The sequence below is a fragment of the Pseudopodoces humilis genome, chromosome 7 (genome assembly GCF_049639895.1).
Source record: "Pseudopodoces humilis isolate 2021_Gansu_Grassland_sample_001 chromosome 7, ASM4963989v1, whole genome shotgun sequence".
NCBI classification, from domain to species: domain Eukaryota; kingdom Metazoa; phylum Chordata; class Aves; order Passeriformes; family Paridae; genus Pseudopodoces; species Pseudopodoces humilis.
The window spans coordinates 31866106-31889491 of NC_142206.1; the positions used below are offsets into that span (position 1 = coordinate 31866106).

Genomic DNA, 23386 nt, shown 5'->3' on the forward strand with positions numbered 1-23386 from the left:
CTGAATGACACCAATATGCTATTTTACAAAGTATTACCTGTAAGAGGAAGAAGATTAGGAATATTTTTAGCAGATATTGAAATGAGTTTGATTCAGAGCAAGAAACTTAAAAATCACTGGTTATGACATATTTTCCAGGACAGTGGCTGGTGACTGTGCTTTAAGTCAGGATGAGCTTGACAAGGGTGATTTACTTCACTTTCTATTATATCTTTTACTCCTAATGTGGAAAAAAGAATAAAAGTCTGCCAAGTGGGAATGGTGAAAGCAAGAAAAAGAAAAAATGAGCAGGATGATGTCATCCTATCCCCAGCCAATGAATAATGCTCCTTTTTTGTTATCTAGTAGTTGTGAAGGAAGAAGATACCCAGAAAACACAGAAATTCAAAGTTAATAGGACTGTAGAGAAACTAAACCAAACTTGGACTAGAACTGAATGGTTAAGGTTTGTGTCAGGTTAATGACCGAAACTTATGGGACTGAAAAGACAGGCCCATTTTCTTCTTACTCTCTTCCTTCTTCCAGTGAAGGCCTCCTCTCTTCACTTTTCCTCCCCTTCTCCGTAATAACTTTGGTGTTTTTCTTGCTTTTTGGTAATCTGAGTCAAATCACTAAGCAAGATGAAAACTGAGCCAGCAAGGAGAGAGGTGAATAGCTTTGGCTGGTTTAGTGAGCTGAACAGTTTACAGTGGGCTGAGGAAAACCACAGCTAGGATGAGGTTCAAATGTGGCAAAAAGGACAAGTAAGCAAGATCACCCCTCCTGCAGGGAATCGTTTGATTCCCAAAAATCTCAGTTGCATCCAAAACCTGGAAGCCAGAAGGCTAGCTGGAACTGGCTAAAACAGAAATTGTTAGGAGTGGGAAATTAGATGAATCAAGTTGAATGAAGATATGGAGAGACTATGATATTTTGAGTGCTGAAGCAAGAACAAGATGGAGAACAAGTGAGAAAGGGGAACTCCAAGACTGAGTAGAGAGTGTTACCTTGGCTGTGATAGAGAGTATTTATGGAGTATCAAAACAGGTAGAACACAACTGATTAGAGATGAGATAATTTTTATTTTTGTTTTGTTGGGAAAGTCTGCAGAAGGAACTGTAACCATTAGAATGTATATTATGGGTATAGATCTATCTGGCTTGCTGATGATTCATGAAGTCAATGTGCAGAATCATGTAATTTTGGAGATGGAGAGAAGGGAGGATGAAAAAAGAAAGTGAGGTAGAGTTCTGGTTTTAAAGTTGGCAAAATTTTAACACTTATTGTGTTATAGGGAAGGCATTTTAACTGCTTGAAAACATTGGTGAATATAAGTTTCTTAGATTACTTCTCAAATTATTTTCTTTAATTGACTAATTAAAGATTTTTACCCAAGTGTTCTTTGCAATATATTCTGGATGTAATTGTAGATGCATCTATCCCTGTCCCTGATGATTACTAGATGGAGAATGTTGTGTTTGCTTCTTTTGTGCCAATGAGAATTTTATGGCAGCAGTTCACTTTCCATTAAAAAGAATTGAAAACAAACATCCTGACAGTTTTGTATGGTTGTCAAAAATGATGCACTGCCATTTGGAAACGTCCCAGTTGCTAATGGCTATCTCTGGCAGATCAATTTTTCAGTCTTAAAATATAAAAGAACTTTAACCTATAAAGAACTGTTTACTATATAGATAAATATTTGAAGAAGTATTATTATTGAATTGGTGTAAGATTGTATTTTAATCCTCAAAGATCTTGAAGGGAGTAGAAAGCACAAAATGATACTTTCAGTTTGATAGTTCACACCTTGATGGCTGGAGAAACAGTGTTCATATCTGTGCTCTAAGAGCTGCCCTATTCCTTAGGTCTTTCACTGCCTGCTAAAACCGGGTTATCCCAGTTTTCCTTCATTCATTTCTGTTTGCAGTGTAAATGGCTTACTTCCATGTGAGGAACACTGTGATTCTACAAATACAGCAGTTACATTGTCTGTAGTTCTACACAACCATTTAAATTTCCAGCATTAAAGTAGCAGGATGTGAGAAGCTTTAGTTTTGGCTTTGGTTGGATATATTACCATTAACTACAAGATAATGAATCTATTGCAATGCAAGTGCCAGAAGAATTGTAATTCTTCTAAAAAATGACATCAGGCAACATTTCATCCCAGATATGTAATGAAGGTAGCAAAAAAAAATAATATCAAGGTACTATTTGAATATTATTTTATATTTTCCTAACTTAACTAACATTTTAAGCTGAAAAGGGACAAATAGAGTCACTTAAGAGAAATAATAACAAGACCTTATGATGTGTTCCTGAACCATGGTTTTGGAAAATGAAGTTTCACATAAACAAAACTCTCTTTGAAGGTTCTTATAACAGGAGACAGATTATATTGTAGTGTTTTTGATGTTCCTTTTATAGGGAAGGGAAAGGTTTATAAATATCTTCTCTAATTGAAGTGGTTCAGAGAATTGCTAATTAGCATTTTAAAAGCACTATAGCATTCTGTCCACAGTAAGTATGCACTTCATGAAGTAGGTTTGCATATGGATCACATGGAAAGATGATGCATAGTTTCTCACAGGTAATTCACATGAAAGTAATATACATGTGTTGCTTCACAAAACCCATCTTGTTCAGAATAAATGTTCTTTGAAGATGCTATAAAGGAGTTAAGAATTAAGAGACTGGTGTAAGAAAAGAATTAAAATAAAAAAGAAGTGAGAATTAATCATAGAATCTCAGAATAATTTAGGCTGAAAGGACCACTTGAGATCATCTAGTCCAACCCTCTGCTCAGGCAGGGTCACCTAGAGCAAATTGCCTGGGCCTGTGTGCAGGTTTTTTAATTTCTTCAAGAATGATGACTGAACAACCTGTCTATGCAACCTGTATTAGTGTTTGGTCACTCTCACAATAAAGGAGTGTTTTCTTTTGTTCAGGTGGAATTATGTAAATTTTCTATTTACCATTTTCTATTTATTTCTCAGTGTTATAAATACCATTAACTTCTACTCTAAACTTGTTTCTTTTAGCCCAGCATGTCTCTAATATCCTATGGAAATTGTGTTACCTGCAGACTCAGTATGGGTAAAACAGAGTTAATTATTTCTGAAGATCTTTCCAACTATTGGCTTTCATGGAATCATAGTGAGTAATACCACTATCCTGACTGTCACCTCTTTGATAGGGATTTCTCTTGCTCCTTCTGGATACTGTCACAAGCTGTATCTAAAATTTTTCCTGTTAAGTTTTCACGTTCTTTCTAGATACGTAATCTTGCAAAATTTGCTAGTTGTATGTCCAACTAAAATTACAGTCACCACACAGCTGTTGAATGGATCTTTGTTTTCCTGGTATATTCAGTGCAGTTACTCATTGTACACTGTATCGTGACTGCCTTTGAGGATATCATCCTGTAGTCTCTATTGAGTCTTATTATAAATGGTAATGATAAAAGATCCTTAATGTTTCATCCCAGTGAAGTCAAAATATTTTCATACCAGTATAAACAAAATAAGGCAATGCTGCACTGCAAGGTAGACTTATGGCAGTTTGAAATGAATGTAGGCAGGACTGTAAGTTCAAGACATGGTCTCTGAGTTAAAAAGACCCTCTGAAGACAGGCTTTGATAGATTCTGTGAACAAATAGCTCCTGTTTTAGTTGAATGACTTCTCAGCATGACACACTTAAGCAACAGTTATATTTTCTTCTCTCTTTGTAACATGTGACTCTACAGTCAAAGGCAATCAGTGAGGGGAAACCAAGTGAATTAAATTGGAATAGAAAACCAGAGACAGCTTAATGTTTTATGCAGGTCATAGATTAACAATTTTCTGTTTCATGGGGGGAGAAAAGGCTAAAACATTCCTTCTGTTTTACAGTTTGTGCACTCAGTTTGAGAAACTTACTGTAATGAAATGGACTTCTTTTCTCATCAGTATAAAAAGAATTTCTTGAAGTAAAATACTGGAATAATGTGGTACTTGTAATTTCTTAAATCTGAATATATTCTGCTGTCCACTTTAAACAAGCTGATAGAAATGGTTCAGCTGAAATTTTCTTGATGGATCAGGATGATATATAAACTGAGATCAGATTCAGGTATTTATCTCTGTAAGTATGATTTAATAATGTATTTAGGAATTTTTTAAATCTCTAATAGCTACTCTTTGGTATGTTTTCTGTGAAAAAGTGACATAGCACCAAATCCAACTTGTAAAAGTGGTGAAAAATTCTGCATACTCCCTGCTAAAATGATACTTTAAAATACTGAAAATTAACAAAGATGCAATTTATGTGTTTGTGGTGTCCCATACCAGTAAATAATCTTGAATACAATTTCATTATTTAGTTGTGATATAAGTCTATAATAATACATTTAAATAATACCTTTAAGTAGTGAATATTATTTATGAGTCATAGCATTAAAATAGTGCACCTAGTGGTTTAATGATTTATTTAATTGTGTGTCAGAGTCATCTTCTTCAGGCTTAGATTATGAGTACCCTTGCATTTAGATTATGGTGACTTTTCAATTGCACTAAGTGTTTTTGATTTTCTAGACCATATTCAAAGATTTCTTCAGACTTGTCTGTTTTGTTGCTGGGATCAGCGAGGTAAAAATAGGACAGAGAAAATAGAGATGAGATGTTGAGAACTGTTGGATGTACTTTACATGAGGAATTTTAAAGGCTATGGGAAATTCATCTCTACCAGAAGAAAAGGTGAAGAAAGAAGGAAATAGAAATAATTCACAGTCCCTCACCTGATTGACAGTCTCTATACACTTGCCCTTGTAATGTCCTGTGTGATAAAGATTTCAATGCTTTGTGATTTTCTACATTTTTTTTTCACATTTACATTTTGGAAGTGTTAAAATGGAAAATGCTAGGTTTTTTTCTCATAAGGTTTGCTTTTACAATGAAGAGGCATATGAGACATTTTTGCATTCTGAATACAATGAGCCTCTCTGAAATTGTCCTAAGCAGCCACTTAGCATTTCTTTTCTGTCAATACACAATTTAATTATTTTTGACTTGGATAGTTCAAAACTACTGAGATTAAGTGTATAACTGATGAATGGTTTAGCTAATCTGCTACCATGTTTGCTTTCACTTTGATTGAATTTGTTGGAAAATTAAGAGGGGAAAATGTGTTCTAGAGAAATCTGACTTAAATAAGGAAGGGAAATGGTATACTGAGTTTCTACCCTATAACAGTTACAGTCATTTCAGTATTTGTTTGCCTATCTCATGAGTAGAACTGTTTATTGATTGTTACCCCTGCAAATCTGGACCTATTAAGTCACCAAAATCACCAAATATTTGAATATGAAATAATTCTTTTTATTTGTACAAAATTAAGTGAATTGATTCTTGTTCTCTAAGCTTCAGTGTTTCTATTACAGAAACATAAGTAAAACTAACAAAACTGTAGTACAATCAAACAAAAAATTACTACTTCTATGAGTGCATGAACTTATTTTTGAGTCATACATTGTAGAAAAGCTAAAACTGGTTGTACCCATCCTTTTACCCCCTAACACTTCACATTTTTCAGCAGCTAGGCTAGTAGCCCTGGGAGGTCCTGCCAGCTGGAGGGCACACCCTCAGTTCCCAACCTGCTCCCAGCATCTTTAATTGTTACTATTTGCAAAATACCAGGTGCTCTCCGTGACCTAAGATGCTAATCATAGTTACCTCATATACATAATTTGTGTATGGGATCTGATTCATACTGTCAGTGTACTTAGAACAAATAGCTTGATTTCCATGCCTAGAGAAATCAAACACTGCAGCTGCTAAGGCAGGCATATTTAAAAGCTGCAGAATTTTCTTAAGCATATCATGGTAAATTAGGAGAATTAGTCAGCAGTAGTCATTCCAAGATCTTTGGAGCAATTACTCAAAAAATGACTTATTTAATACAGCACTGAAGTCAGTGGTTTTGTAGTCCCTCAACTTACCTTTTGTTAATATGTACTTGAGTCTGATAGTTATTGTTGCAGAAGTAAAATCTAAATCTTTGTTAACTTGGTTGGAGAAAGTAAAATTTTGGGTTGGTTTTTTCTGTGTTAATTTTATTTAAAACACATGACCTTTAAAGCAGCTGGCATTGAGCCATTTCATCTCACAGTAACTAAAATTTAGAGTTTATCTTCTTTAAGTTTCTTCTGGAGTATATATTTTTGTCAGTAATGTAGTTACCAACATTATAAACTTGAGCATATGTTCACTAATTTCCTATTTTTCAAAGTGAAATTTGTTCTGTCGTAAGAAATTAAACTATTCAAGTATGAAAAATATATTGAAAAAGTTATTAAAATAAAAATGACCCAGTTTTGGACATTATATGTTTTAAATGAGTTAAGTTAAATAATTATTAAAATATAACCAGTTATACATAAGGTAATATAATTTAGATATAGTTACGTGTACATTTTCCAATAGACATTACAGTTTAAACTTGAGCATGTATTTAATAGTTTTGCAAAGTCAGGCCAGCCAGATTTTTTCTTCTTTTTGGAAAATGCCTGCTTTCATAGAAATAAAATTTTAAAAAAAGAAAACCCCAAACAATTTTTTTTTTCCAGAAGTAGCAGCCTTCTAAAAATTGTTTTCCAGGCGAATAATAGACTCCAGCTAATATACCAAGAACAGAAGATGGCAATACATCTTTTTGCATAGGCAAAAAGAAAAGTCTTGTACAAAATCTGAGTACTTACTTATTCTTTTGTATCGTAATTTCCTCTCATATGCTTCTTTCATGGGATATGGACCTAATAATTTTTGTACTACTTTATTACAACAGATCATTCTTTAAATCTGACACATAGTGAAACTGTAGTTTTAAGTATAAGTAAGATAAATAGCACTATATAAATTCCCCGGAGTTGTTTACATGATTTTTTTCTTGTGATTAATTTGCATTCCACTTTCATACTTATTTATGCAAGTTATACTCTGTTAGGCAAAAATGAAAGATCTTTGTCATCCAAAGATGGGAAGAAAAATGTTAGGACATATTTTTTTAGGTTTTCACTTTTTTAAAAAAAATTTAAGCCTTCAGGTTTCTATCCTGTCATCTTATGTTTAGTATGAATAGCAGTGTTCCATTTGAATGTTTTTCTTATATCATGAGAAAAAAAATCCTAATTTTGTTGCTTAGTTTGTCAGTATTAATCCACATGGAGAGTTTTTCTCCAATCCGTGGATTAGTAAAAGAGGCCGTACCTAATTAGGCCAAAGAGCCCTATTTTTCGTCTCGTCAGGCATTGAATATTTGTCAAGTCCTTTCTGTAAAAGTGATCGGATAACATTTAAACTATTTCACCTTGCAACCAAAACAAAAAGTTTGTTTCTATTCAGATTTTTGTTTCCTGTAAGAACTTTGAATTTAAAGGCTTTATTTGAAGAATAGCAGAAAATGAGCTGTATTTAGAAACTATTTCAGATTTCTAGGGTGACACTTTGCAAAAGATCTCTCTTTTATTAAAGAGATACCTTTGAGATAGCTAAGTACAGTGAGAAGACTTTTATAACTCCTCCAAAGTGAAATGTTTTTTATTGAAAACAGGCAGAAGTCTGGGGTTTTTTAAGTAAATTAAATAAGTGAAAAATTTTCCCCCCATCTACCATGGTATTTCTAACCATACGAATTGACTCTCTAGTCCTATTTTTTTCCCCTCTGTGTAATTGTATTTCACTTATAATAATGTAGATGTTTTTTATGAGAGGAGTCACATAAGGGTGTGTTTGCATGGCATGTCTGGTCCACGCCAGCCACCCACTGCTCTTCCAGTTTGGTCCAAGGGACTCACTGGATGGGTGCTCAGGTGGTTCAAAGAGGAGCCTGAGCCTGAGCAATTCTTGCAGAGTTGCAGTTGTTCAGATATGTCTGCACAGACTACACACATCTATCAAGATCCCTATGGCATGGCTGGTGTTACACAGCTTCTCTCAAAGCAGTGAGTTGCAGTCACTCCACTCTTGTGGCACAGAGCAATGACTTGAAGCTTTACTCAAGTGGGTTAGGTGTGACTGTAGGCTCAAAGGGGATTCCAGGCTGCAAGCAAGGCTGTGACATAGCCTGGGCTAGAGGCAGTAATAATGTGGATGGTCAGTGAGAACATAAAAGGAGGCTCAATTAACTTTGTAAAGTAAGTTGCAGCTCTGTCATCAGAGAGTTGAATTCTCTTATGTGTAATTCATTGAAATTGATGTTAAATGTGCAAATGGAGATGACGGCTGGGTGTTCCAGTGGAACAAATGAAAGGTTTCTTGGAATTCAGGTCTGCTTTAGCAGCTTTGGCTGCTAAAAACAACATCTAATGATACTAATATTTAAATAGTCATTACTTTGAATAGTCATGGAAATATTTCCACCCATCCTCTTGTATAGTAGCATGCTGCTTTGCTTTCTTACTCAGCAGTCATCCTTAAAACACTCCCACAACCCCTTCATCATGTCTCCTTCATTTCCATTACTTTTCTCCTTCTTCTGACTTGCACTCTCCTATCTGCACCTTTTGAAACAAGCTCATACTTTACTTGTTCACACAAAATTATCTCTGCCACCCTTTTCAATATACCTGTAAGATAATTTCACAAATGAAAGGAAGGAATGCTGAATGTTACCTTCTTATTGCACAAGATCTCTGGAATGGATGCAAAATTGTGCAGAATGGAAGAAGCACAGTTTTTAGGTGCCCTAGGGGGTGTCTGAGGCACAGACACAGAGCTGGCAAATCTGACCTGGAATGATCCACGCCTTTGTGGACTGGAGTAAATTAATTCTGGCATCTAACACTCATTTAGGCAACTGAGTCCAAATAATAGTATTGTAAATGATGTTTCAGCTTTTTATTGCAGCAATGTTGTTAACTTCATCTAGCCAAACTATTAAAAAACGGATTTATTCGTTCAGAGAGAAAAAAAAAAATTAAATGCATTTGAATTTGGGCCTAGACTCTCATAATACATTTTGGTGCTTTATAGTTTTTGTTCATTGTTCTAAAAATTGAACTCTATTTAACTCTGAATTCTTTCTCCTGGGAACTACCTGTATTTCTGTATTACATTTCTACTTAAGTATAATCCAGTCATTGTCTCTGTGTCATACTCTATGTCAATGCAGTAAGGCACTTCATATAATTTTTAACCATAAAACTTTACAGACTATGTTGGGATTTTCTGGAAAATGATTTTATGGTCCTCAGTCCACAGTTGCAGCATCCCCCTTTTTTTTAATCCTAGCAGGAAAATTGATGAAATGAAACTAATTGTACTTTTTGGTGACGCAAGTATAGGGTTCAGGAGGACAAACCTTAGAGGTCTTTGGCCAGTGTGCAGAATTTGCATAACAGGTTTACTGTTACAACAGAACTATAAGCACAGAAATAAAAGGAAGTTATGCTTTTCATTTGGTTCCTTTGGCATCTACATGTTGAAGATGAAAGAATTTTAAAATAGGAAATATAACTTTCTTATGAATCAGAAATATGAGCAAAGGCATTTTGCTGTCACATTCCTGTAGTGGTGTGCTTCAGAATGGCGTATGTTATCAGCATGCCTTGAAAGAGAGAGCCACCCTTTTCAAGAACAACACTGAATGCAGGCTTAACTCAAAGCAAGACAGAGAGCATATGCTTATGATTGATTTAAATAGGAATGTTTTCCAAAACAAAATTATATGCTAGATGGCCAACACTTGCGAAGTTGTCATTTTATATTTAAAGTAAACGTAATAATACTGGCAACCTTGAGGTTGCTGGATTGCGTAGTGACTGGTATTTATAGCTGGCTCATTAGCAAGCTAGTGAAAAATTTAATGTGACAAAAATCCATTTGGCGAATGAGCCACCTTTTAATTAGGGTCTGAACTTCCAAAAGAATATAGCTTATTGTTTTCCTCAGTAGTGTAATATAACTGCATAAAACACTTGCAAAAGTGAATTGAATGACAGAAATATGTTCTAGTGGATTAAGCAGACCACTTGTTAGGTACTTAGACATCTAAGGCTTTGTTTTGCCAGACCAAATAGAGGCCAATAAAAAGGGCTAGGTTACATAATGAAGAGTGTTTTCTTTTGTTTTGTAATAGAACACTTTGAGTTCAAGAAAGCCTTGACAAAGCTGAGATGCTTGTGGCTTCTTCTGGTTGTTTGTACAGTTATTTTGACACACAAGTGCTATTGAACATACATGTACTATCTTGAAGACACTATGCAAACAGCCATACACTGAAAAAAATGTCTTCCCCAAAAAAGTACTTTAAAGAAAATAAAAAGCTGTCTCCTAATTTGACTAGTTTTAACATGTAGATGTGTCAGAGTTGAGACTGTGAAATGTTGCTTGTCATTTTGGCAGATACTTGTTAAAATATGAATACAGACTGTATTAAAAGGAAATGTAGGTGGTGACTAGTAAAGTCCTAGCTTTTTTTTTTTTTTGCATCATTTTTGCTCTGCAATTTTAAGATTGCTATAATTAGCCAGTCCTGTACTGAATCACAGTGTAAAATAAAGGAAATAAGCAATGTTGAGAGGTGGTTGTTCTGAAGTAGCACATATCCTCCTGAGTTCTGAAACCTCCTCCATTGTGTGGTTCTCCTTTCATTCTCCTCTTTATCCCTACAGTTAACCAAGTCCTAGTAAGTCTTCATCACTAGCTCAATATCAATGTTCCTGTGCCTGGGGATGCATATCCTAATATCCAGCCTGGCCTCTCTGAGGGTCAGGAATATTGCTCTAGCCAATGAATATCATATCATGATATTGGGGAGAAGTGGTGTGAAGAACTGTAGAAAACATTTACTAAGTAGAAAAGCAGGTGAACTTAAAGGAAGTAAATAGGAAGCCATGAAAAAAAAAACCAACTAAAGTTTCACTTCATACATAAAATTAAGCTGGCCATTTCCTCCTGCCAATGAGAGCTTTGAATCTGGACAGATAGTCCCAATGTAAATGTTTGTTGAAAACTCAATAAATTTCAGAAGAAGCAAATTGGGAATTTTTAGAGAAGAAGTAACCCCCAAAAACATTATTCCACTTTATGAGATCTAGTGCTCTCACAGTTCAAATATCTGTCTCACAAAATATATGGTAAAACTGGGTCATATTCAGGAAAAGACAACAGGCTATTTTTAGGTACAAAAATTTGTCTTTAGCCTGGGAGAAAAACCCTAAAGATAACTGACAAGATGTATGATAAAGGTTGTAGAACTGAGTGGATGAAGAGATTGGATAGGGCTGGATTTTTCTCTCTCTCTTTCCTCTATACCAATAGAAGTGCACCAAAATGTTGATGGTGGAATGAATATGGTAAATATATACCATCTTCTTTGAATGCAGAACTTTCAGTTGGCAACAGTTGAAGAGAAATCATTCATGGATGCCACTGTAATTTAATCTTGAATTCATATACTATTCATATAGAGAACATCTCAATACTTGTTTGCAAAAAAATCAAGATGCCAGGAAAAGCATAAATGTAAAAGATAAATAGCTTGAACCTTTAATTTATTCAAAGAAAGTTTAAAATACTTTAAGCAATCCATTAGCACTTCCACACCCTCGTGTTTTCACAAGTAACAGTATCAATATAGGTGGCATAATTTATTTTCAGAAGTACTGTTCGCCTCTCACTTCTTGGGAAATCTGTGAAAGTAAGGAATATTCAACAGCATTGAAAATGGAAAAAATTGTCTAGTGGTTGTGGACTAAATCTGACTTAAGATTTCCTAAGTACCAAGAAAAAGGAATAAAGAATTTTTTTTTAACTAATTAAAAAGCTGGTGGATTTTTAACTGATTTCTTTTCCAATATCTAATACAGTGAGCTTGTGATTAGCTGAGGCAAGTGAAGCTTTGGACCACCATAAATAAAAGAGTGGATAATATATATTAAAAAAATAAAAGTAAAATAGGCCATTCCATATTGCTATTTAAGTTTAGAGGTAAAAAGAATACAAGGCAATGTCAGTGACTCATCTCAAATTCTTATACAAGTGCTGACTGGAAATGTGAAGAACATATCTCAGGGCTCCATGAATATGGTTATACTGGTTTTCTGAGGTTTTGGATGAATTGAAGCCCATTTGTGAGTCACGGTATGCTACAATAAAGATAAAACCTATTTAACTGAGAGTTCACTGTGAGCATATACAAAAATTGTATCCTATCCAGAATACTTTTCCTTGGCAATAGGAGTTAGATACTCGTGAAAACTCAGAAAATTTGCTGGATTGGTGATCAATTCCATTTGCTCAGTCATCCAATTTTCCTAAGACTGTAAAAGTCGGTATAGGTCTGTCTATAGCTGTAAGATTACTTGATAGTGCTTCAAATGTTACATCATATAATGAAAGTATTTCATTAACAGAAGCCTAGAAAGGCTTTGGAGTTTCTGTAAGCTCATGATGCACTAAAAGGCATTCAGAGATACTTGCATTAGAAAAAAGTCAGCTGAATCTTTTGGAAGTTTATGTGATGTTGACCAACTTAGGTTCAACAGGACCCTGTCAATAGTGACATGGAGTGTACTGATACCAGACCTAGTGAGAGTGTGAACTAAGGTAATCTTCTGTTTGCTACTGCCCTCATGCTGAGATACTACCACTCAGAGTCTGACCATTGCAGAAAGGTTATTACTGCTTGTTTTCTGTTCCTGTCTTAGTAAAGACTTCAGTATCAGTTGCTACAGCACACGTGAAATAACATAGCTGTAGATCTTTCGGACATGAATTATCAAATAATTTTAGGTGTCAGACTTGTTTATATCTTTTATGATTGGATGCAAGTATTAATGTGGCTGCTTTTTCAGAAGATAATGAAAATTCCTTAATGACTCAGAACTGAGGTATCCTACAGTTGCAGAAATGCATTTTACTTGTCCTGGATGCAATTTTTCACTTACTAATTTAGAATCACAGAATGGGTTAGGTTGAAAAAAACCACTAAGGTCATTGAGTCTAACCATTACCCCAGCATTGCCAAGTCCACCACTAAACCATGTCTGTAAGTGCCACATCTACACATTTTTTTATACCTCCAGGGATGATGACTCAACCACTTTCTTGGACAGCCTGTTCCGATGCTTAAGAAATTCTTTCAGTGAAGAACTTTTCCCTAATAACCAATCTAAATCTTCCCTGTTGCAGTTTGTAGTCATTTCCTCTTGTCCTACTGCTTGTTACTTGTGAAAAGAGAACAAGCTCCACCCTGCTAGTACCACCTTTCAGGGAGCTATAGAGAGCAATAAAGTCTCTCCTGAAACTCCTTTTTTTTGCAGGCTAAACAACCCTAATTATCTCAGCTGCTCCTGACAGGACTTCTACCCCAGACCCTTCACCAGCTCTTTTGCCCTTCTGTGGACTCCCTCCAGGACCTCGATGTCCTTCTTCGGGCCCAATACTGAGCACAGGACTTGAGGTGTGGCATCAAATATGTGCAGTACAGGGGGACAGCCACTGCACTGGTCCTGCTGGCCACGCCATTGCTGGCACAGACCATTGGCCTTCTTGGCTGTCTGGGCACACACTGGCTCATGTTCAGCTGGCTGCCAGTACAACCACTAGGCCAAAACCCTTTTCTGCTAGGCAGCTTTCCAGGCACTCTTCCCCCAGCCTGTGGCACTGCCTGGGGTTGCTGTGACCCAAGTGCAGGACCTGGCACTTGGCCCTGTTGAACCTCATACCACTGGTCTCAGCCCAGTGATCCAGCCTGTCCAGATCCCTCTGCAGGGCCCTGTGACCCTTCAACTGATCAACACTCCTGCCCAACTTGGTGTTACCTATAATCTGTCTGAGAGTGTACTTGATCCCCTCATGCAGGTTGTTGATAAATGTATTTAACAGGACTGGCCCCAACACTGAGCCCTGGAGAATACCACTCATCACTGGCCACCAGCTGAATGTAGCTTCCTTTATGACTGCTCTGGGCCTGGTCATACAGCCTGCTACTTACCCAGTGATGAGGGCACCCAGCCAAGCCATGGGCTGCCAGTTTTTCCAGGAGATTGCTGTGGGATACAGTGCCAAAGGCTTTAGTAAAGTCCTGGTTGATTCTGCACATTTACAGAATGTTACCATTCTCACTCAAGATAATGCATATGTTAAAGCAGTCTGGACAGCATTGGGAATGGGGTTAGAGAGGAAAGGAGACACTAGCTGTCAAATCCTGACTCCATCTCTTAGGTTCTGCTAGATTGGTCATAAAACAGGTGATCCTTTTGCTGCAAAATCTTGTGTATTTTGTTTTTCATGAGTTAAGCAAGGTTGCCGCCCATTTTCCTGGTTTCCTGATTTTCAGTATATTTTGGGCTGTTGTGTGTCTGTTGGATAAAAGGCAGAAGACTGTCACATGCAATGCAATGTTGTTCTGAGAAGACCATGCAGGCCATGTGCATTCTCCTATTATTGCAGTGCAGTCTTTCACTGATGAATCATGGCCTAGTTATAAATAACATGGTCAGTGTTAATTAATTTTGTTGCTGTCGGTAATGTCCCTGGTTATCTATACAAGCTGTTCTTTGACTGTTGCTTCTGGTGCTTTTGCACCATATATGCTTTTGCATATTTCTATCCATATTTCATTTTATCAAATCTTAACATTCGCACTAAAATATTTATATAATGACATGAATGCAACGTAGGGGTGGCTGGCCTAAGTGACCTCTACAAATAGATGCATTAATGTTAAAGCTTATTTTAGGCATCTTCTATAATTTTGAAATGTAGGGTAAAAGACAAGGATTATTTAAAATCAATCCTACTGTTATTCATTTTTTACTTACCTAATGCCCAAGCCAAATCCTTTTGGTGGTGACTTTACCTTTCTCATGGTTAAGAGTGAGAACCAGTATATAAGGAGAAATATTATAAAAAGCACATAAGAAAAGTAATGTTTTTTCCATATAGTTCTTAATTTTCTTTATTGCACTAGCTACAGAGTTCTAATATTTTTAAAAACTGTTGCTTGCAAGGTCAAGTCTTGCTAAACAAAATAAGGAATAAAAAATTTAAACATCAGTCTCCTCCTCCACATTTTTTTAGCTAACTGGCTAATACCACAAATGAGAGAACTAGTTGTAAAAAGTCACAGTGAAACACTTTCCATAACAGCAATTACAGGATTAGGAATGCTTCCATTTTTGGTAGTTGCTTTGAGTGTAATCTATAACAAATATGGTATGTGCTCTGATTGCATAGAAATTACTTCAGGTATAATGAAGCTATAAACAGTTGTAAACTGGTTTTGGAAAATTATTATTATCTATTTTATAGCTCCACAAGACACTTAGCATATGCTTACTAAGAAAAACATACGTGAATTTTCAGGTAATTTAAAGTTTTCTGTAGTATTTAATTTTTGTATGTCCATAAAAGGCTCACTTGGGAAATGTTGTATAATTAATGCATGCTGATTGGATATTTAACTGGATTACATTGGATTTTACCTCCATCTGGAAATTACTGTGAACTCTGAAGTTCTTTGGCATTAAAAATGGGCCTTTCACTAAAAGTTCCTGGCATTGCAGCTCAGAACCTTGGCCTGAACATTGATTGTGGCATTTGAGCATGGACACGCGAAGTTTCTTTGGGAATAGTAAAAGATGAAGAATTTGCACTGAGGTACCAATTGCTTCCTGTGTTATATCCTCTTGGAGTTTCAGCGGTTTTGACTCTTTGTTTATAGTGAACACTTGGAGGGCATCTTGGTTGCATCTGAAAGCAAGAGTGGGCTGACAAATGACAAGGCAGGTCTTCCTTGTTATTTTCTCAGTGTAACTAAACTCGTTAAATTTGAGTATGTGCTAAAGCAGTAGGCTTGGATGGGGCCAAACTGGCTCAGTACCTTTCAGGTCTGTATCCTAATTCAGAAAATACATTCTGTACTTGTTACTAGAGTTCCTGTTCCTCGGATGCGGATGATACAGCATTGAATCTTGAATATGGTTCTCATATATTTCTGCTAATGATCTTGCCTTTTTCTTTATTTTGTTTTGGTTTTGTTTGGGTTAGGTTTTTTCCCTAATCTAAATTGTACTAGTCCTTTTACACTAAGTTAGTGATAAATTATTCTTATTTTTTCTATTAAGGTTTGCTCTCTTAATGATTTGAGATTTTTTATATTCTAGAATATAGAATAGATTGAAGAAAAATAAAGTACAAGAATAAAGTATATGAATTACTGTAAATGTAAACCCTTAATAAATAAAAAAATATATATAAATCACATTCAGTGTCAGACCAAATGAAAGGTTACTTTAATACAAACCATTTAAATTTATATAAGGAATTTTTAGGATTTGATAGATGTTGCTAATTTTTTATTAAGTTTATAATGATACTGAAGTATTTTTTAAAAGCTTTGAGTTGTATCACATGCTGTTGCAGTTGATATAATCTACATTGAGAAGTTGCACAAAGGTTTTTTTCAGTAAAATAAATATTTTGGATTTCCATCATATCAATATGTTTGATTGTTGCTCAGTCAAACTTTCTAGGCCAGAGAGCTTTATTTTCACCTTTTTTTACTGTTCTTTTCTTTTAATGATAGGCGTTCATGTCAAGCTATGTACAGTTTTTCACCACCTGCAGGAAGATATCCTTCTTCAAGTTCATACTTCAGAATAACTTACTGATTTTTATTTGCTAGCAAGAGAGGGAGGTGTTAATTTTAATTTGCAATAGATTTTTCTGTTAGTAATTGGATGTATTTGAAGCCACTTACACATTTTTTTCTCAATTATTAGCTGTACTAAGTTGTATTTACTCTTTGCAAGGAGAAAGAGGACACAGACAAAGCACAATAAATGGTTGATTGTTTTGGATGTTGGTACTTTGGGAGTTTCTAGCTTTCTGAGCATTACAGGACATTAACTTCCACTGCAGGGTGCTGCTGCTCCAGGGCTTTGTTCCCACACTCACCACTTTGAGAGATTTGATTTAAGGACTGTGCCATTCAGGTTTCTCTGTTAGAGCAATATAGCAAGTAGCAGGCTTAACATTTGCTTTTTAAAATCCACAATTTGTCATCATGCAAAAGGAATTTCTAAATGTACTGTGGAAACAGGCAATCTTGGGCAAGGATTTTGCTAAACTGCTTATACTATGAATTGCCCATGCTACAATACAGATTTAATAAAACTATATAAATTAGGGGGAAAGATGATGTACATCTTCATTCCCAAAGACAGCATTTAGTATAATTTTCCAGTTTCTCTAGCCTTGCACTATGATTTAATCATCTACCTAGTGCACAATGTTTACTTTTCTGCACAGGCAACTACATACTTCTTACATTCTATCCAATAAAACAGGAAGAACTGTATTGATGATGAGATTTCAGTCTTCTCTTGAGTCTCTACCAGAGCAAACAGTTTCTGCTATTTGCTTCTTTCCCATTAAGGAAATCTGTAAAATTAAAAGGGAGGGAGGATGGCTTCCTCTAGGTTTTTAAATCACCTTTCTACTTCTCTTGTCTTTCTCCCTACTTATTCATATTTCTTCAACTTCATTGTAGACTTTAGAAAATCAAACCCTATTGTCCTCTGTTTCAGCTACATACACAGACCACTTGAGTGCATAACTTATATGTGTGTGCACAATTAATGTCTTTATATACTAACAGATATGAGATACCACAGATGGCATGTGGATGGAATTTTGCAATATCATCTAACCACAGAATCTGGAACTGCTGAGACTATTTCCAATGCTCTTTTAATTTGAGATCTAATACATTGGTGTCCGTAATAGCAAAAACAAGAGAGACATTTTAAAGAGGAAAAATGAGAAAGCTTTTGCTGCTTAGAAAGGAGAAGGTCAGACCAGAGGGATGGATCATGAAATTTGAGGTTCCTACTGCAAAACAAAAAAATTTGGTAGGATATGCATTATTTTGTATTTCCATAATTTTAAAAGAATATGTTGACTCAGTTTATCTTCATGTTCCACCAATGCTTTAAATAACAATGATCAAGCCTCATCTATTTGAACAAGGAAGTGTACCAAAGACTCTGTAACATGCTGTGATTTGCTGACTTAAGATCTTGCGAGAGCTAAATCCCTACAGTAATAGCATTCTCTTAAGTCAGTAATGCTGTAAATCCTCTAAATGTAGTTCTGATGTTTAGAGTGTTCATTTCTACTGTCAAAATGGTGCCTTTAAATAGGCAACTTCTGAGTTAGACTGTTTCAGTTTTGTGGCTCACTTGCTGAAAAACCTACTTGGTTATTCATTTTGTTTCTTAGTGGTTTTTTTTCCCTAAAAAATTTAATACCCCCAAAATTTTAAAGTTCCACAAAACCTGGCATTCTGAGACTCATTACCAAATGCAAAGTTCTTTGCACTTCTTCCAAGAGGCAAGCAGTGAATACAAGTATTTAATTAGCACACGGTTTCCTTTATTAATGCATATAAAATCCATTTAGTCAACTAAGCAAGAGAATTACATTACACAGGAATCAATGTACTAAAGGAGTAAGCATTATATTTTTATCCTATGTGGTATAGTAAAGCAAAGAATGGAGCGTGATTGAAATATCAATATACAGTGGTCAGGAAGCATAGCTAAAACCATTCAGTTTAAACACTGGCCTCAGAGTTTAGTGAGTTGTGGTTAAGTAAACCACGTACTGAAGGAAATGGATATCATGACATCCTAATTCCTTGACATAGGGGGGAAAAAAAAAATGTTTAAGAAGCTGATTTTTTTTCTCCCAAGTTCTTTTTCCTAGACAGCTGAGAAAGCACAAACAGGTTTTCTAGCGAGAAAGACTGCCCATAGAAACTGTTCAATAGAATTGTGTATTCCACAACAGGAACTTAACAGAAATGTATTACATGGTATCTAACACTCCTGTTTGCTAATTTAAGAATTTCTGTTTAAAGGACTTTGTATGACAAGAATGGCAATTTGTACAAAAAACGTCAGATGCAATTACCGTATAATTATGTATGTTCAGCATAGGACTAGAGGGTTTAGGAAATCCTGGGTATTCATTGTCATGGTCTGATGATGGGACCCTGTCTGTACCCCTGAGGTTGGAGTGCTTCATCTGTCTTACCTGTGACAACATTAAAAAGTTGTTTCCTTTCACTCGCAAAGTCTGCAAGGTAAAAATTGCCAAAGAAGCATTAAGTATTTGGTCTTCCCTTATTTACATGGCTCTGTCTTCCTTTCCCTTGGGACAATAGATGGCAGCAGATCTGTATTTGGGCAGTCTTCTTTGTACACACAGTGCACACAGGAGGCACTCCTGAGTGGTATTAACTGTAAAACCTGGAAGACAGTTTGAATAGCAATTGAACTTCCTTGAAAGCCTTCATTTTTTCAGCAGTAAAAAAAATGACCTTGATTCATTTAAGTTGGCTAAGGGATAAACATAAGCATTTTAAAACTTCCTAAATTTAGCCTATGATTCAGTGATATATACATGTGTTTGCATATGCATGCATGAAATATATATGACCTTTTCTTTAAATGCACAATCAGATTACAGTAGGTTGCCAGTTAAAAAAAAAATGTTTCCTGGATAAGTATAAGTAGCAGTAAAATCTGTCAGAGCTGACAGAATGGAGAACTTAGGGAAAAATATGGCCAAACATTTAAGAATTTGCTTAAAATAGAATACTTAGAGAGGTGGTTAAAGCTCTCCTTTCATATTCCACTGCCTGATGCGTTGGATGGGTCCCTTACCATAGGCTGTATGCTAATGGTGTATGCAGGTGTGTGCTGGTTCAGGGAGCAATGCCATCATCAGCTACTGGGACAAACGCACAGATAACAGAACATTAAGTAGTAATTACATAGAGGGTGGAGAATAGAGGCTTCGTAACAGACTTGGGAGGAGTCTGCCAACAGCAAAAAATACCATAAATTAATATAATGGTGCATAAAATTAAATTTGGACAAAAACTGAATCTCTGCAGCTGAGGGAGGTATTCATTTTTTAGAGGACCAAAAAGCATTTGGCAGAATGACTATTCTTAGCTGAGCTACAGTTAATTATGGGAAATACCAGCTGCTGCAAGGAGGAATTCTGATTGTGGCCTCTTGCTACAGCTCTGTACCACTTAATGAATCAATGGAAATGATCAGAGTAAGCATATTGCGGGTAAAAATCACTGCTGAAAAGGAATTTGCACTTTAACAGTAGCTGACATAGAACAGACACCTTGATCAACACAGCTAAAAATAATTGATCCAAAATGACTGCAAACTTTGAAGTATTAGAGGTCATGCTGAACAGGGTGGGCAGCCAATGAATTGGTAATTACAAGGATAAAATGAATTCCCAAAGAGCACTGAATTAAAAATGGTAGTATTTACTGGGCTTTACTATGTATATTTGCATTTTAATGCTGTTTACATTTTTTATGAAAGCATATATGATTTTTGTAAGTTATAGGAACAGGATTACAATTTTTTTCATGACGAAAAATCAGTAGATACCCACAAAAACTGTAGCACTGATCTGTGACAGAAATCAGGAGAAGCACCAAAACCTGTCATAGGTTTGTTAGCATGATACAAATAATGTCCAATTACCTTAAAAATGGTGATTTTTACTTTTTCCTCTCCACTCACCTGGAATTTCCTATGTATTTCCCATGTCATAATCATGTAAAGGGGGGTGGCTAGAGGTAACTGGGCTAATTGTATGGTACAACAAAAACAAGGTCAAAATTCCACCAATACATTTTATTCAGCTTATTATAGGTGGAATATTTGTATTCAATATTAAAAGCATGATGTTTGTATTTCTGATCTTAATGCTTTCTAAATATCAAAATGACTTAATGAGTAGGTTTTAGCTGGGGTAGGCTTAATTTTTTTCACAGTGGCTGGTACAGGGTTTTTGATACGTGGTTGCTGCATGGTATTTAGTTGCTGGCTGTGGTTAAACCACACCACTTGCATAATGGCATAAGGGCCAACAAAAGAAATATTGTATCAAGTGTGTAAAAATATACAGAAACGCAATGACTCAGGAAGTCAGAAAGCAGTTCTCTCTTTAGATCCCTGACCTAAAAGATAGGACATCTCGACTTGAGAATGTCTTAAAATGTGCTGTCTTGTGTTTGAGTATCTTGATACAGTTTAATATTATATGCAGTGAATAATTTCAAAATGTGTAAAGGTATGTGTAATACTCCTTTGCAGAAATGCTGTATTTTGATAGAATCTCACTCTGAGATTTTATCTGAATAAGATGAAAGATGAATTTATTCACACAATAATGACTGACCTGTACTTTGGATTATTGGCCATTTTATCAAGTATTATACTTTACCATGCTTATTGATACAGTCCAGCACCTAAATTATTTGGAACTGTAAGCTATCAGAAAGTTTTTAAATCAGCCCATATTTAAGCAAACATTCTTACAGACTCTGATCATAGCACCTCTTTTTTTAGTATCTTTTAAAGTTAGGGAAAAAGAAAAGAAAAAAACTTTTAAAAATGACAAAATTATGTGTGCCATTAATAGAATCAGAGAAGGGCCTGGATTGAACAGGACCATAAAGATCATCTAGTTCAAACCCCCATAACATGGACAGGGATATCTTTCACTAGACCAGGTTCTCAGAGCTTTACCAAATCTGGTCTTAAACTCTTCCAGGATTGCTTTTATAGTGCTAAGCTATAATATGCAGCAGCTAGGAATTGTGATAATATCTGAAGCTTCCAGTAAAATGTTCCAAAATGGATGTGTCTCTGTATATGAAAGAGGATATATGTATATATCCCATAGAATATAAAAAGAGCTGTTATGTATCTTATGTCAGACATTACACCTCAGAGAACACACTACCTTCATGAAATTAATTGGTTTTCTCATTGCTAAAGTGGAGGCTATCATGCAGAAACCGACATTTTTGGTGGGTCTAATAAACCAGCAATGCTGTGACCAGAAGGGAGATTGCTGAGTGGTTGCAGTGCATGACATACAGGAGTACACCAGTGGCTGACACGTTTTGTTCTTACCTCTCCCATTAAATCCATGGCTGTTTGTACCTAAACCATTCCAAAACCAGGCTGATACTATATTTTAAGGTTACTGGAGAAAAGTAAAATCTTAAATATAATTTCTGATTGAAAGACTCTGCTTTTCATGGACTGGGTAAAGAGACTAAGGTGGATTGGCACAGTCCCCACTAAGGCTGTGTTTAGCCAATGTCAAAAAGTTTGTTAAACCAGTTCATGGAGCTTCCTTAGTGTAGTTTTATACTTCACACCCACCTCTGAAATATGTGTGTGTAATGAGCACATTTAGGATGACCAGTAAGAGTGCCTTGGCAGAGGTGAAAACTCAAAAATTTTACACACAGTATGTGTCTGTATATGGGGGAAAGACAAGCAGCCCTTTCCTTTTTTTTTTTTTTTTTAATGCTAGATCTGACCCACAAAATTTAAGGACAAAAATATTTTTTTTCTGAGTCAAAACAAAGTTGCTATCCCCTTTATACCATTCTGTTATTATTTAAACAAACAGGAGAACTGAAAGTGCACATTGGTAGTTGGTAGTGTGTACCAGAGTTTCAAAAAGATACAGAACTTTCTGTATGCAGGGATTATGTGCAGATGCATAGAATTATTTAATTTCATTTCATTTCATTTGGGCTTCCCAGCAGAGTCTGCTTTAAAGGATGACTTCACTGAACGGCTGACTAGTTTGGATGTGGCAAACAGAGATGAAGATACGTGGGTTCTGGATTGCAGACTGGGGCATTCAAACTCATTTCCTTATTCAAGTGAGAAAGAGAAAATCAGCAGAAATGTGCTGCATCTGAGCCTGGAACTGAATGTGAGTAGGACTGTATTCACCCCATGTTGGATTTCAACAAGCATTTATTATATACAATTACATTTTTGGTATGCATTTATTTCAGGTCACTCTAAAAACGTGTTCCAAAATATCTGACAAACTGCAAAGTTTTGGATGGGATACATTTTTCCAGATGGTCTGTGAGCCCATATGTCTTTGTGCAGCTGAGAGCAACACAGATGGAAAATTTTTGAAATTATATAAATGGATTAAGACACATGATGTGCCATTTCTAAAATCTTGACGGGTGTTTAGTTTAAATTAGCTGCTTCCTGGAAATGCATTGCAGGAGCAAGCTGTGTGTGTGCACCTGTGCACATGTGTGTGTGTGTGCACTCACAGCCCAGCCATGCTGCTGCTTCTCAGACTTTTGGAGAAGCTGAACTGGCACTGGAGTCAGACTGGCCATGATTTTGATGGGAAAAGTTTCTAAACTTCCTGGGGTATGAAACAATGATGCTTCAGAGGGCAACCTGAGTTCATCATAATGTCAGGCCAGCTTCATGTAGCTGGAAATACATGCTCCCAGGGTGAGCAGTAAGCTGCCTACAGAGACAT

The 23386-nt window shown here is 35.8% G+C and overlaps 1 protein-coding gene across 2 annotated transcripts in view; it reads left to right on the forward strand.

Annotated features, from left to right (window-relative positions):
- The window catches only part of FMN1 (formin 1), a 183540-nt gene that overhangs the window by 17859 nt on the left and 142295 nt on the right, over nt 1-23386 (forward strand). The window contains exon 3 of one of the 2 annotated variants that reach the window (XM_088057470.1): nt 22632-22807. In XM_088057470.1, coding sequence (XP_087913596.1) covers nt 22632-22807 — 176 coding nt within the window. The remainder of the gene's footprint in view (nt 1-22631; nt 22808-23386) is intronic. The other variant, XM_088057471.1, reaches the window with a different exon arrangement.